General features: G+C 42.9%; 1 protein-coding gene across 1 annotated transcript; it reads right to left on the bottom strand.

The window, feature by feature from the left end:
* Positions 1-388: 388 nt before the first annotated feature.
* Positions 389-14,502, bottom strand: trpc6a (transient receptor potential cation channel, subfamily C, member 6a; the record flags this gene model as incomplete). Its single annotated transcript, XM_080749310.1, has 14 exons — positions 389-507; positions 1,128-1,203; positions 1,352-1,408; positions 1,855-2,055; positions 2,620-2,815; positions 3,440-3,704; positions 4,111-4,338; positions 5,803-6,070; positions 6,934-7,098; positions 8,910-9,095; positions 9,853-10,153; positions 10,882-11,014; positions 12,746-13,074; positions 14,369-14,502. 14 exons carry the CDS (start codon positions 14,500-14,502, stop codon positions 389-391), a joined length of 2,658 nt encoding a protein of 885 aa, XP_080605436.1.
* Positions 14,503-16,592: the final 2,090 nt, after the last annotated feature.

The raw sequence follows: 16,592 nt of genomic DNA, 5'->3' as shown, positions 1-16,592 counted from the left end.
ATTATGTCTAGGGTACCAAGCCGAGGGCCACAACATTGCAGGGGGCGACGGTGGCGTTCCCGCTACTCCAGCGATGGTTTTCGACGTTGTCGCGTGAAAATCTTGTATGTCCAAAACCGTTCGTTTTGAATTTATCATTTTAAAAATGATTTAAACTAGTGAAAACAGCCGATCTACAAGCACACAACGCCTCGCATTGCGAGGCGTTGTGTGATTTGGGAAAGATCGTACAAATTTGGAGATACGAGATTTCCACCCGACAACGACGATATACTAGTGTTGTTGCTGCTCTTATACCACCATTATTACTGGGGTTGGTGTGGGCCCCCGCGGGCCGCAAATGGCCCGTGGGCCGCCTATTGGGGAAACCTGATGTACAGTATATCTCCTATGACGGTTCCTTGAGTCTCCTCAGTAGACCCTCCAGTGTCTCCATGTTTTCAGATTTCTCCTCCAGCAGCTCATAGCGCAGACTGGAGATGTCCTGCTTGATCTCCTTCAGCTCTCCTAGAGAAACACACACACAAAGTGGTTTTCAACTCCAGTCCTCCTGGGGACTCTTTACTGTAAGTCACTGCTTGTTTTCTCCTCCTAGTCGGCTGTTGTTTTTCAGTCCGGGGATAATTTGACACCATGACCTTTCCTTTAGCACCACCCTCAGTCCACCAAAGTTATCTCAAAATCTAATGGCCAGATGGAACGTGCTGAGTGCTTTCATGCCCCATGATCTACCCTCTAGTCAAAAGCCACTCTCAGACCCAAATATCTTAGTAGATTCCAGGATGATCCCTACTGATTTTGGTGACCCTTTGACCTTTCCAGCCTTCAGCCAATTTCCAGCTGGTTTTAAGGACCAACTAGGGGCTACTAGTGGGGCTTTTAAGTCTTGTACTTCTTGAATGTCATTTGATAGTAATATTCTCCATACGGCTCCTAACTCTTCTCCTTTCATGATCGTTTCATGATCAAGGCCCATTTGGCTCTGAAGTCTAAACCATGCTTGCTTGCATCTGAAGTTTATGCCTCCTTTGCTCTCACTGTACAGCAGGTTTCTCTGGATAAACGGCATCAATGAAATACCTGAATGGATTATGTCATGTTTCTGCAGCCACATTTTGAACTCATACCTTCAGTAATCTCATCACTCTCTCTGTCCATCTGGGCTTTGATGATGTAGCGCTTTATCAGTCTCTTCATGATCTTCTGAAAAAAATGTTCATCAGCTTCAGTATACAGTAAGTGTACATAATTGCATTAAGTGTACTAAATGATCAAATAATTACAGTATATGTGACACACACAAACACACACACACTCGCGCACACACACACAATTTAGTGTAACTCCATACCTGGTATCGACTATGGCCACTGGAGCCGCTGAATTCTGAAGTTTTACTCTCTCCGAGCTATAAAATATTGTTTTGGTTAAAATTGATTGACCAGAATGTACCTTCCTCTGACAATGTGCAAGTTTAACTGTACAAGAGCCTGTCATGCAATAGTATAACCACTGGGAGGTGCTCTCAATCACACAACTAAATTATCAGGTGATGGTGTGCCCCTTGACTGACCAATAAAGCCTAATCTATCCTTCATGGTAAGACTGTGTGGCTCTAAAAATAAAAATAAATATCTCAACTGATCTAATATTTGAACTCAACCACCGTTGTTTTAATAGGTTTTTGTGGCTCTGCACTTTTACATTTACATGTAGAGCTAAAATAGGAGGGGGCCTACAGAGTCCCAGGGACTCTGTAGGCCCCCTCCTATTTTAGCTCTACATGTAAGCCCTAGGGTTTAAGTGGTTGATTGTTTTTAATCCAGGTCCAAGAAAAATGACAGATTCCACTACCTGGCTGAGCTGAGCCCCATCTATGCCTTTGCCACGTCCTGCTCGGTAGTGCTGGAGCAGGGACTTGATGCCAGTGGCCAGTCCCAGCATGGCCTTGGGGCTTGGAACCAGGTTGAAGGGCACCGGGAGGGTCCTGCCCTCCTCAAAGTAAGAGAACCACAGTTTAGCCCGAGCGAACTTCCACTCCACATCAGCATCATCCTAATGGACAACAGATGATTACTCTGAAAGATGGTTTTGTAGATAGTGTTAAAATAGCTGATCTACAAGCTTACAAAGCCTGTGTGTGTGTGTGTGTGTGTGTGTGTGTGTGTGTGTGTGTGTGTGTGTGTGTGTGTGTGTGTGTGTGTGTGTGTGTGTGTGTGTGTGTGTGTGTGTGTGTGTGTGTGTGTGTGTGTGTGTGTGTGTGTGTGTGTGTGTTGTGGACTTGTGTTTCTAATTTCTATACTTGTGAGGAGTGAGGACCAAATGTCCAAAAAGTGTAGCAGAATTATTTAAATCAACATTGTGAGAGGACCATTTTCCTGGCTCTCACAAGAGAAATAGTTGTTTGGAAAAGGTTCAGGTTGGGGTTAACGTTAGCCGTTAAGAGGTTCGTTTTAGTGGTTGGGGGTAGAGTTATGCTTGATTTACACTTATTTACTATTTTTCAGCTTTAGGGTTAGGGTTAAACGTGACACACACACACAAACATTAGTGAATGCTCCAGTGCTGCTACGGTAAAGGTAAGGTAATCCTGTTTAGGTCGGCACTAGAGTGACATACCTCAATCTCCTGGAAGGAGCTGTTGATCATGGCAATGAGCATGTTGAGCAGCACGATCACCATGGTAACATTGTAAACCCCGTAGAGCACGTAGCCGATGTTCTCGATGAATTTGTGTCCGTTGTTGATCACGACGGACTTCACCTCTGACAGTCCAAAAATGGCCCAGAACAAAGTCTTGAAGCTCTCCTCCAGGCTAGAGGGACAGAGAGATTAGGAAAGATTGAGATGTCAAACTAGTAATCTAATTCATTGAATTTACTTCAAAGGCTCCTTTGCTGGTAGCCAAAGCTAAACAAGAATACTTGCTATCCATGTTAACCAAGAATATTCCCCTCTCTGTCCATCCAGTTCCTTCAATTCCAATGATGCATTTTGCAGGTGCAACCCATTCAAGCCTGGGCTGAAATGAAGGGCTACTCTGCCACACCTTTTGATCTTTCTCTGTGAAAATAGCTTATCTACAACTACAAGCTGACAATGCGTTGCATCTCCGTTTGTTTTTGGCTGCTATTGACCCAATCCAAGCCACGTTATTAATTGAGCACATTTAAAACAACTGTGTTAAACCAAAGTGCTGTACACTGTACAATAAACAGAGGGGGAAAAAAACAGAGGGTGCGACATATAGGAACAATGCCTAGTGGAAACTAGCAACTCTCAGTCTGAATCATCGAACTCCAAGGAGTACAAGTGAGTTTTCATACATGATTGAAATAACATTAGCCCTACACCAAGTAGAGATCATGTTGAAAATGGTGATGGTGTATAAAAAGAAAGAAAATGGTGATAGTGTCTCTTTGATTAAATGATGTCTTACGTGGTGAAGGCGTCATTCTGCTTGGCTCCCATGTAATAGGAGTAGAGGTTGAACATGCCAATCATGAAGGCCAGAAAGACCAGGATGAAGATGACCATGAACTTGAAGATGTCCTTGACTGTCCTGCCGAGTGAGATCTGCAGGGGCCCGAAGCTCTCGTTGGCAGGGAGGATGTAAGCGATCCGAGAGAAACTCAAGACCACAGCGACTGCGTACAGGCCCTCGGATACCAGCTGGGGGTCTGATGGCAACCAGTATATACGTGCTGTGAAAAGAGCGCTGCGCTTTACTTTGGCTCTGCGTCAGTTCATATGATTTTGTATGTGCGTGTGCAAGCATTTCCCTGGTTAATGGTGAGCTGATTAGAACACTGTGGGCAAGGGTAAATTAAGTGAAGCTTATTCTTCTCCATATTAATGGGAAACCAAAGCCTAAATCGGTGTGAAGCCTGACATCTATGGTGAAAAGCAGAGTACTGAACTGGCCATCTATTGGTGCTTGTTGGTGATGTCACCCTAGAATGCAAGATCACCTGGCACCAAAACCAAGCAATAGCTGATGGCCAGTTTCGGTTCACCATCACATATCAAACTTCAATCAGATTTGGGCACGGTAACACTTAAAAAAAAAGTGAGTTTTTGATGTTTGTGTTTGTCTGTTTATATGCTTACCTAGTGTAAAGTAGTGCACCTCAGGAGGCAGTGTGACGTTGACAAGCGTGGTGTAGTGTGTGCGTACGTAGGTCTGGGCCACCGTGGCGTGTTTTAAAGCGGAGACGCGAGAAGTGAAGGAAGCCAGGAACATGGCCAACATGCCGAAGTCCAGAAAGTTCCACGGCTCCATCAGGTACTCCCCTGGACCCTGACACCACATCTCCTTCACCTCTGCCCAGATCATACCTTCACACAAACACACAAGACCAATGAAATCAGGGGTCTTCAATGTTTTTACACCTAAGTATCCCTCAGCCAAGAGAAACTATAGCGTTAAAATAGCCGATCTACAAGCTTACAGCGCCTCGCCTAACAATCTCAGGCATAACGATAGATAGACGTTGTGATCTGCAATTTTTCTATCTAAAGTTCTCCTCAGAATAGGGATGCTAGGGTTCAAGTGGTAATCGTATCACACAAAGACCTGTAGTAGTAACTCTGAGGACCCCCTAGGAGTCCTGGACCCCCTGTTGAAGATGAACTCAATATAAAAATGTATGTTTCTCAATATTCTTTCTGTTGACATGTATAGTATACACGCAGTCACGTGCACTCATGACTGTGTTTGTGTGTGTGTGTGTGTGTGTGTGTGTGTGTGTGTGTGTGTGTGTGTGTGTGTGCGTGTGTACGCGTGGAAAATGGACAATATGCACAGGCAACATGGAGGACTATTTTATTATGTGGATTGTGTGGCAGATGCTGTTGTGTTGTGATCATGTGGGGTAAGTATATATCCCTCATTTTGCCTCCCACACACTTGCAAAGTAAGCAGATCCACCTCTCCTGTGGGAATTGGCCCCTTACGGGTGTGTAACTCTGAAATTGTACTCTGCATTTGTACACTCAGAGAAATTAAAACGTTTGGGAACAACTATGCTACACTAAACGGAACAGAGACTTCATTAGAATCATTGTTAATGGTAACACCTGAAAGAAGTAAGGAAGGGGCTTTCCATCATGGCTGCGGTGCATAGATAGACCCCGTTATGGATGTCTCTTCTACCATTAAGTGCCTTCACCTGGTGTCCAGGCAGGTGATCAATGCTCAACATTAGACATTGATTAGACAGGAATAATTAAAATCAGTAGAACTGTACTGGTAGACACTTTGTAATGTTGATACATTTAACAGGAAATTGATGCCATCATTAGAATCATAACGGAACAGTGTATCGTTTTAGGAATTCATCTTCTGAGTCGTGACATGGGACACATCATTACCATACAATATAAAGACTAAACTCAAGCCACTGTGTAATGCAGTGGTTCTCAAATTTTTTCATGTCAAGGACCCCCAAATTGACACTTATTAGCCCACGGACCCCCATTTGAAAAGATATGCCGGCTCTAGCAGTGATTCTCAACCATTTTAATTTCAAGGTCCCCCAGTTTGACATGCATTAGGATACGGACCCCCATTAATGGCATTTCTATCTCTAGAACCCCAATTTATATTGTAAAATCGTTAGGATCCATTTGGTTCCATTTGTACACTCTCTGAGTTACAGACCTATAAGGGTCCATTTGGTTCCTAACTATCATTTAGCTGGGGGACCCCCTGGAACTCCCTGAAGGACCCCTGGGGGTCCCCGGACCCCACTTTGAGAACCAATGGTGTAATGTGTATTCGTACAGAGTGCACACGCTCACCCACGACCCAGGATATGATGAGGGTCTCCATCCAGGTGAAGGGCGTTGTGGTCATGCGATAGAGCAACAGGGGGTCCAGATCCCCGAGCTCAGGGCCAGAGTTTGACTGGGCCTGTTGTTCCCTTAGATGGTGGTGAGTCATGTTGGCCAGCAGAGCGGTGCCTGCGAAGCGGTCGGCAGCGTTCAGGACCAGGAGACACAGGAAGATGGAGAAGGACGAGGCGTGGGCCACAAACTTCATGAAGGGGCTACGCATGACTCTCCCCACCTGACAGAGAGAGTGGAACAAGGAGACGATGAAAGATAATGCTGGGAGAGAAAGAGAAAGTCAAGAATAAGGTAGATAATAACAATACTTTAACAACTTGTGCCAATCGACGATTGGCAGAGAAATAGAGCATTCCTCTTTTCCTTTTTTTCTCAGCCTGGGGAGAAAAGACAGGGGTCTGTTTTCTGGTCAGGTCTAGTATTGTGTAACTGTTGGCTATGAGAAGCCTATGAGACAGCAACAGTAAAGTGTTCATGTTATGCATCACTCTGGCAATAAAGCTCATCTTAATGTAAACTGCACTAAATGTGTGTGTGCGTGCGCGTCCGTGTGCACATGCGCCTGTGCGTGCGCCTGTGCCTGATTGGGCTTCTCCAATGCACTTCTGCACATAACCATGTCTCCAGGTACTTTCATTGATGTTCATTGTCTTGTTCATTATCAATTGTCATTGTTTCAATGTTCTTGGAATAGCTTAGCGCAAAGACAAAGCCAGAAGATAACCAAAGACAATCAGTTATCTATCTGTTTCTTTGACACAGGGGGTTGGAATCAGTTGTAATGTATTTCGGAATAGTATAATATTTAAATAAAGTACATGTGCCTACATCTCACTTAGTGCTTGACAATGAAAATAGGCTAAATGGCTAAAAGGAGTTCTTCTGTCTCACCTGGGGTGTGGCCATTGCATAAGTGTAGTGGGGTGGGGGGGTGAAATGATGCTGATAAAGTGGTGAACTATATAGCATCGGGTATCGGGTTGACTGACTGATTGATTGATTGATTGATTGATTGATTGATTGATTGATTGATTGGTTGAATTACTCAGGCCTATGTAGTTCATAAAGGGAAAGCATACATACTCTGCTACAGGGAGCTACCCAGTAACCCAGAGCCAGCCCAGGCAGTCCTACAGCCACTCCCAGGACCACCAGTAGTTTGATCCCAGTGGTCTGTTGTCTCAGGCCAGGCAGGTTCTCATACCAGATGCTCAGCAGCTGCTGCTGGCAGTTGGGATGTGCCACAAACTGTAGTGAAACAAATCAAATCAACATGTAAATGTAGTACCCATATAATGGAGACCCCTGGTACCCATTATATGGAGATCCATGTACTGTATATGGAGATATGCTGTGAGAGCCCAAACATGCTTACTCAGTTATTTGTTATGTGAAAGTCCTATGATGTCTATGACGTCTGACATCAAATATGGAGTTGAGGAAATACATCGATTCTGGGCAAGGTTTCAGCCCATTCCAACCGCTCATTTCAATTAAAAGAATAATGCGTGGAGGTATAGTATTTCCGAGGCCTACAGGCAGTGTGCACAAGAACCTTTCTGCTGATTAGTCCAGCGGTTTGCAAGATTAGTCTCAGACAATTAGATGGACAAAGAAACATTTGAGTGTACCTTCAAGCCTTTTCACCCAGCCACACATAACACAGTTCCACTTGTAAGACGGCCGTATAAATAGATAAATCATAAAGCCAACATGTGCATTGGTAAAGCTATTCCTTGGTAAAGAAGGGATGTGGTTAAACAGCAGAGTCTCCTGCTTAAAGGAGTAGTTCACCCCAATATACTTATTTTCTATCAATTACACACCCCATGAAGCCTTGAATTAATGGAGATTTTTAGGGTTTTTTTCGCATCAAAGTCAATACTTTTATGACCAGTGATGACTGGCTGAGTCTATCCCGTAGGAGACACAAAGAGGCTCAAAGAGTCTTGAGTCAAAAATTAAAAGAAAATCTCCATGAATTCAAGGCTTCATGGCGTGTGTAATTGATAGAAAATAAGTCATTTTTTGGGGGTGAACTACTCCTTTAAAAACCATGAAGAGAGAAAAGCAGAGACATATACAGGCATTGAGGGGTGAAGAGAGCGGAGGATGGGAGACCAACAAAGTAGGGGGAAAGGGAGGAAGGTGAGAGAGAGAGAGAAGCAGATGGAATTTCTTGCTACAATGTTTATTGGTTCTGTCAACTCTACATACCCAACATAAACAGTCTACACAGACCCAAAATCTTATCTGATCCTATCTTTGGTGGAGGAACAGGTCAAAGAATATGTATGCAGACGAGTACTCTCGCTCCTATTACACACAGTGTACAGTAATAGGGGGAAAAATCGTCAGTGTTCATTTATCCATTTGTAACTCTTTAGAGTGTACAAATGTACATTTGTAATACTCTCAGAGTTAAATGAACACTGAGGATTTTACTGTGTAGGTGCAATGGGACGCAGATGTGATTATAATCTTGAACAGAGAAAGATTCATTTTGTTCCGCATGAACATTTTACCAGAGATGAATACACATCTGGTTTTCCTTCTTCATTGTTGGCCATTACAGTTAGGGATGGGACGATATGGAAATGACATGTCACGATTATTGTGGCCAAAATAATTGCGATTAACGATATTATCGCGACAATTAAAATATTTTTGGGAATCTATTTGTGAGGTGTGAAATAATTAGCGTACCACACGCGCTCTTTACAGGTTTGTTTTATCAAATACTCAGCGTTTAAGTGGTACTGAATTTGCATCCTAGTGTATGACGGAGGACAAATTCACGATATATGTCCAGGATACGATTATTGTGAGCGTTTTTTTATCACGATAAATGATAAAAATGATTATCGTCCTATCCCTAATTACAGTGTTTTTGGTGACCAATATGTAATTATAGGCGTCCATACGCTGCTAAATATAAAGTTATTAAGTGAATAATATGTAAAAAAAACAAATAATTATTAGATAAACTGAGTTTCAGAACTAAAAAGGAGGGTAAACTGAGTTGATCTCGTCCTTTATTGATTGACGGATGTGCTGACCTTCTTGAGTTCGTACTTGATGGCTAGTTTGAGACGTGTGAGCGAGGGTCGCCCTGGTGGATCGAAGGTGTCTTCACCGTCATTCTCTCCGCTCAGTATGGCCTCCACCTCCTCCGTGCTGCGACACAGATCCAGCAAACCCACCACATAGTCCTTACACTGGCTGGACAGACGGCAGTAGTCGTTCTGCAAACAGGATAAAGGAAAGAAATGTATTAAACTCAGGGAGACCGCCTCCAGCTACCGCAGATGTGTTAGTTCTATTCTATTATCTCTACCATGCAGATTGGTAAAGATTATGTTTTATTCTCTAGTAAAACAACTGTTATGGAATTACAGCTTTAGAGTCTGTGTAGGGTTCATGTTAGTCATTAGAGACTGGCATATGGAAGTAGTCAACAGAAGTCAATCAAAGGTCAAAATCCATGTATTCTTCTGCCTACACATACGTCATGTCCTAGTATGAGCGAATAGGGGAAGGGGATTAACGTCACGTGATTCCCTTGTTTGGCCCGGCAAAAAACGTGCATGTGTGTCTCAAAGAATATGACTATTGGCAGTATTACGGACATCTTTGAATATTTGGCCGTCCCGTTTTAATTTTCACTAGATTGGTGGTTGTTGCAATTAGCCAGTAGCTATGCCCCTCCCCTAAAAGCTTTTGTCCAATGCTAGCGTAGCAACCGGCAGCTTGCCAAGGCTGTTGCCAAGGCAAACCTTGGCAAGCAGGAAGTTATTCTAAGCTAGCATTGGACAAAAGCTTTTTGGGAGGGGCATAGCTACTGGCTTATTACCTGCACTACATTACTTCCCCATATGTGTTGAGCTATGACGTTCCGTAATGCAATTCCAATGGTGAAAGCTGTGTTGTTTCACCCGGAGAAGAAGCATTGGCGGATTTGGCCATGCCCCGAAATACCTGTTTGCACGTCTCAAAGATTACCTTAAACTCTTTCTCAATGTTAGCCAGCATAGCCAGTTCATTGCTGAGCTCCAATGCCGCCAACACTGGGTCCTCATTGGACAGTGAGAGGTAGGCGGGACTAGCGAGGCCCCTGTAGGCATTGATCCTGGACCGTGAGTGGCTGAAGGAGTCGTACTGCTGCTGGTAGTTGCAGGAGTCACAGCCACAGAAGTAGTCGTGCGGATGGTCAATGCGTGCCCCTTTACCCAGGAGAGTGTGCACTATCTCATACTCCTGGCAGTGCGCTGCCAGGATCACTGGGGTCACGTCATGGGAGAACCTACAGGAACGTATCGAAACGTACAGTGAATAATATACCAAGTACACAGTAATATCTGTTACTTTATCCATTTGTGACTTAGAGAGTGCAGAGCACTAAAGTAAATTCCTTAAGAACTACCTCAAAGAAAGAGCCAGGGTTCCCACGGTCATGAAATTCCTGGAAATATTTTGAAATTAGAAAAATATTTTTCCAGGACTGGAAAAGTTTTGGAATTGATCAAGGGTCCTGGAAGGTCCTGGAAAATAGCTATGCATTGTCTTTGGTTATTGATTTTGTTAATACCTATGAAATGACAAATTCAACATTGGCCAAATTGTCAGATATTAGAGGCAGAAATTGTGAAAATAGCAGATCTACATGCTCACAACGCCTCGCAACGCGAGGCGTTGTGAGCATGTAGATCTGCTATTTTCACAATAGAAACGTGTTATACAAAATTCCTCAACTCTTAGTGCTTGTCACTTTAACTGGGTCCCCAGTTAAAATATGATTATTTTGGGGGTCACAGCCTGAAAAGGTTGAGAACCACTGGCATACACTACCTGTCTTTAGGCATTGCACGTAGGAGTAAGCGACTCGTTATTGAGCTGAATTATTGTTAGTCCTGGAAATCAGGTTAAATATTCTGGAAAAGTTTTGGAAAAGTTTTGGAAATTAATTGGTGAAGATGTGTGGGAACCCTGAAGAGCCACCCTTGTATCATAAACGTTGTTTCATTACAGTACCTGGTCCCATCTTCGTCATAAGCATAGAAGTCATCCAACATGTCTGCCTGGGCAGGGCTGGCCGTAAGCCGACGGGTGTCTCTAAAGGAAGGGTGCCCCAGGAGGGCCTCTGTGATACGGACGTAGCCCTTACCTAAATAACACATTAGAGCAGAGGTTTTCAACCCTTTTCATGTCAACGTCCATTATTTATTCGGCATTTGAGCCACGGACCAACACTTGATGACATTTAGCGTCTCAGACCAAAAACTTTGAATATTTTGTTGTCGTATCAGATTTTGTCCACAATCCCATGCTGTATTGATGTGTTACCATATTGACGGGTTTCTGGTCCACGTTACAATGATAAGAACTAGATGCGTGCGCAGGGTCGGTACCAAAATTAGCCAATGAAAACAGCGCTCCCCAAAACAACAGGTTTGGGGATTGTACGGAATTGATTACATGATACAGTCACCTGTGCATTTTGTCTCAATGTTTGTAAACAATAAACCAGTCTATAGTCGGGGGGATATCTTAAAAAGTCCTGGAATAAATTCCTTACCAAATGATTTCTTCACCAATGTGTTTGTAAAGGTGTCTAGTAAGAATGTTTTTCATGCAAAACAAATGCTTGCAATGGATTCAGAATCATGAAAAAACCCTAGTTTGACCCCTCACATGCTACTTAAAGCATATTTATTTTGGTGTGTTTATCCTGTATAGTTAATTTAATGGGACCCCAACTTTCAGCAGCTGTCAAGGATTCTCCTAGGGAAACTGAATTTCAGTCTTTGTGAGATGTGTTACTAGACACCTTTACAAACACATTGGTGAATACATTTTTTGGTAAGGAATTTATTCCAGGATATGACACTATTTCTGAAGATATCCCCCGACTATGTTGATCAAAATAACAATTCTACATCAAACATATAATTTTCCAAATGTCTGTCTGAGTGAGTGTCTGTCTGTCTGTCTGAGTGAGTGTCTGTCACAGCGTTTCTCCTCAGTTGCTGGAGCAATTGATCTGAAATCGCATCACCATTAGCATATGAACACACCTGACATAACTGTGAAGCCCGTTTGTCACTTTCACAAATCATATGCTGTATATTAGCATTTTTATGGTGTATCTATATCTATTCTGCATCTAGCTTGAGGCATATCTATTCTGCATCTAGCATGAGGCAACATGTTTAACCAGCTGTGTGTGTGTGTGTGTGTGTGTGTGTGTGTGTGTGTGTGTGTGTGTGTGTGTGTGTGTGTGTGTGTGTGTGTGTGTGTGTGTGTGTGTGTGTGTGTGTGTGTGTGTGTGTGTGTGTGTGTGCGTGTCGTTTGTCTTGCCCTGTTACAGATTTTGTCCAAAAATCATGCAGATCGGTACACAGTATCTCTGTAGCCATTAAACGAAACGGATATTTCTTACATTGATGCCCCTACATATTATCATGCAAGCACCAGTTAAAGTTACTTTCCATCCCTCATATACTGTGTGCACAGTGCACATCCCATAACCCACACACTGCACATCATTTCGGAGCTCATATCTTTGAACGGGTAAGGGCTAGTAAATTAAGTAATGCAGATGTTTAACAATCATTTAACTCTTGAAGCGTACATGGTTTCATTTTACCTCAGTTCAATTTCATCAACATGTGTGTTAGTGTGTGTTCATTTAACACACACGCACGCGCACGCACACACACACACACACACACACACACACACACACACACACACACACACACACACACACACACACACACACACACACAGAGAGAGAGAGGTGGGGTGAGAGAGAGAGAGAGAGAGAGAGAGAGAGAGAGAGAGAGGGCAAGACAAGACATACAGAAGAGACCTGCACAACACACACACATCTTACTGATGGCCAGTAGGAGGGCGTCGCCCACTCTTGCCAGCTCCGCCCTCCCCAGCAGCAGCTCGGTCACCTCAAGATGCTCATTGGCGACGGCCAGCTGAAGTGCATTCTGGCCCATGTAGTCTACGGCGTTGACGTTCAAATTGGGCATCTGCAGCAGCATGCGCCGCACCTCTGGAATGTTGCCATATTCGGCCGCCTCCAGGAAGCGCTGCTCGACCTCCGATAGGCTGCTGGACGGAGCAGAGAACATGTAGGCGGGGCCTCGTAGAGCCTGCCGTCTCTTGACGGCGGTGATGCGTGCCATGAGTTGTCTCTCTGCACTGCTGTGGCTGGCACACACACACACACACACACACACACACACACACACACACACACACACACACACACACACACACACGTGACACAAACATTCAGCCTTTACTTTTAACATAATACAAATGTGAAGAGAATTCAATTAAGGGCACCGATACCAGACAGTGGTATAAAAGGTACTCACAAGTACCAAAAGTAGAAAGTACTCATTATGCAGAATATCCCATTTCACAAGTTCGTAATGTATATAATTATTTTGAAACTGGATGTGACACATTGTGAGCTTGTAGATCGACTATTTTCAAACGGCCGAAATATATATAGGGCTGAAGTGGTTGATGTGTGATTTGTCATAATGATAGAAATCTACAAATTAACTAGTAACTAAAGTTTTCAAATAATTGGAGTAGAAGTAAAAGTATTGAAATACCACAAAATTGTACATAAGTACAGTACTTGAGTAAATGCACCGGTAGTCACTTTACACCACTGACCAAAACCCAAACAGGAAATCTCATGTTTGGTTTAATTATGTTAACCTTTTGTGCTGTATTTCAACCCCATGCGAAGTTGCCTCTATAACCCATGTTATCTCTCTTACCAGTCTGTAAAAGTGTATTTATTTATTTTACTAATGCCAAATAAAGGTTTATAAACAATATATTACTCAAGAAATATTTCGAAAATTGATGTGAAACATTGCTAAATTACATTAAAGCAGCAACAACCCCTATTTGAACCACACAGGTCACAAATGCCTCTATACAGTAACACAGAGGTTTTTGTGTAGTTGTATATATTGCAATAATAATGTGTGGTTGTCACAAAATCCCAAGGCACACCTGACTTACAGTATCTCATAGCAAGCCATTGTGCCATGGCACACCAGTTGGGAATCACTGTGTACTAGGCTACTATTAATTTAAAATGTCCCACATTCCAGAGCAGCACTTTGTGTCTGATACATGTACAGTATGAGTCATCATTACCAACATGAATACCTTTATGGTAATCCTTTCCACTATCAATCACACAGTAAGTCATTAAAACTTTAGAACTTAAAACAGTCTTTAAAACATTTATAGATTTACACAGGAACTTTTATTGTTATATATTAATGGCAAGGTAGCTCATTTTTTTTAATCTAATCAACTAATAAAGAATTATAAAACATATTATTTTTGTTCAACATATAGAGTAATCTTTAATTTGTTGCAGCTGTTGAGAAATAGATTACTCAGACATAATAAGGGAGGATTACATTTGGGAATATCTGATAAAGATATTGGATATGCACAGATAACTCACCAAAGGCAGTGTCCGGGAACGCAGTTCTCCTCGCCAAAGTCATCATACATCAGAAGGTTATCTCGACTCCTGGCCTGTCTGTTGGTGTAATGTGTGGCTGGAGTGTTGTGGTTAGACACACGCCGGTGGTTCATCTCGGTGAGGTTCAGAGGTTCGTCTGCCAGCTCACATTCTTAACTCACCAGTACAACTGCATTTTGGCATCTCCCTCTTCCTCCTTCCCTGTCTCTCTCTGGCTCTGCCTCTCTCTGTTTCTCTTTCTGCTCTTCTTCTATTTGTTTTCTTCTCTCTCTCTCTCTCTCTCTCTCTCTCTCTCTCTCTCTCTCTCTCTCTCTGCTCTTTTTCTTCCTCCTCCTCTCTTTAACACATCTCTCTTCACTCTCTGCAAGGCTTTCCTCTGGAGAGGAGAGACCGTGGTCTTCTGGCTCCTCTGACTCACTCAGATGATGGCAGATCTGAGGGACAGGTCATAGTTGTGTGTAATGAAAGATTGGCAGAGAATTATACTAGAGCATTCCTCTTCTCCTTTTTTTTCTCAGCCTGCATGGGGAGAAAAGACAGGGGTCTGTTTTCTGAACAGGTCTAGTATTGTGTAACTGTTGGCTATGAGAAGCCTATGTGAGTTAAGAGCAACGGTGAAGTGAACCTCTTCCCCAACAGTAAAGTGTTCATGTTATGCCGACAGTTTTATCACTCCGGCAATAAAGCTCATCTTAATGTTAACTGCACTAAATGTGTGCGTGCGTGCATGTGTGCAAGCGTGTGTGTGTGTGTGCGTGCGCGTGTGCGCGCTGCGCGCGTGTGTGTGTGTGTGTGTGTGTGTGTGTGTGTGTGTGTGTGTGTGTGTGTGTGTGTGTGTGCGGGCATGTAGTGCCATGTCTGAGTGACCTGGCTGATGAACAGCAGATGAGATTCCTCAGGGTCTAAATTCCCAGCAGGCATCGCTTCCTGTGTGCTCCTGGGATCCCTGTCCAGTGTGGGAAAACCACTGCTCACACCATACGCTTTACACACACACACACACGCACACACACACACACACACACACACACACACACACACACACACACACACACACACACACACACACACACACACTCAGATATACATGCTGCTCATACTGTACACTGACACATACGTGTGTGCGTGTGCGTCACAATCACATAGTACATAGTATGTTTTTACATATTTTGTGTTTATTTGTAGGCATGCACATGTTCAATCTCTTTTCCATTACCATGAGCATTCCATCTCTTGTACAACTCTTGTCCATCTCTTGTCTACACACACACACACACACACACACACACACACACACACACACACACACACACACACACACACACACACAAGCACATTTTACATGCATATATCCTTCCTTCATGGTTGTGTCTTTGCCCTTCTTTTTGTTTAGTCTAGTTTGATGTAAGGTTTTACACACGGCACAGCACTCTGCTACAGCGCATGCCATTACTTGGACATGATATAAGGATGTACTTCACAGTTTCTCCATAATTCTGAGCAGAGAAAATGACCATTTAAGGCCCACATCGCTCATCATGATCAGCGCCTTTAGGCAAAGGCTATTCTAAGGGCTAAAATAATAGCTCATTCCTCTTTTTTAGGAAGTAATAAAAAGAAATGCAAGAAAAAAGAAGAACTTTAAAGAGTCTAAAGCAGCAATGTATGAGTTTTTGAATATGGCAGTAATGTCCGTTACAAGAAGGTGAACTTGATAGAGGCTGCAGAGCAGGCAAGCCAAGGTGTCGCCTACAAACTGAAATGAAAAGAAAAAAATAAAGTAAAAATGTATAAAATGTTAAAAACAGCAGATCTATAAGTTCAAAACGTGGAGCGAAGCTTGTAGATCGGATATTTTCACTACTTCTTAAACATTTGTTTTCTAATTTATGGAATTTCTTAGATTTTTCATGTATTTTTAATGAAAAATCTTGTGTCCCACAAATGGGTCCTGAACCACTGTTTGGGAAACATTGTTGTAAATGGTCAAAAATATCGTTGTTGTCGGGTGAAACCTGTGTATGTCCAAAACCGTTTGTTTTGTATTTATCATTTTAAAAAATGATTTAAACTAGTGAAAACAGCTGATCTACAAGCACACAACGACTCGCACCGCGAGGCGTTGTGTGCTTGTAGATCGGCTGTGACGGCCTTGTACGATGAAGCAGGGCTTTGCCTTGCGAAAGAACATACAAATTTGAAA

Source organism: Nannobrachium achirus, assembly GCF_963921795.1.
Source record: "Nannobrachium achirus genome assembly, chromosome: 19".
Classification (NCBI taxonomy): domain Eukaryota; kingdom Metazoa; phylum Chordata; class Actinopteri; order Myctophiformes; family Myctophidae; genus Nannobrachium; species Nannobrachium achirus.
The sequence above is the reverse complement of the archived record's forward strand: the minus strand, read 5'-3'. Positions and strand labels throughout refer to the sequence as shown.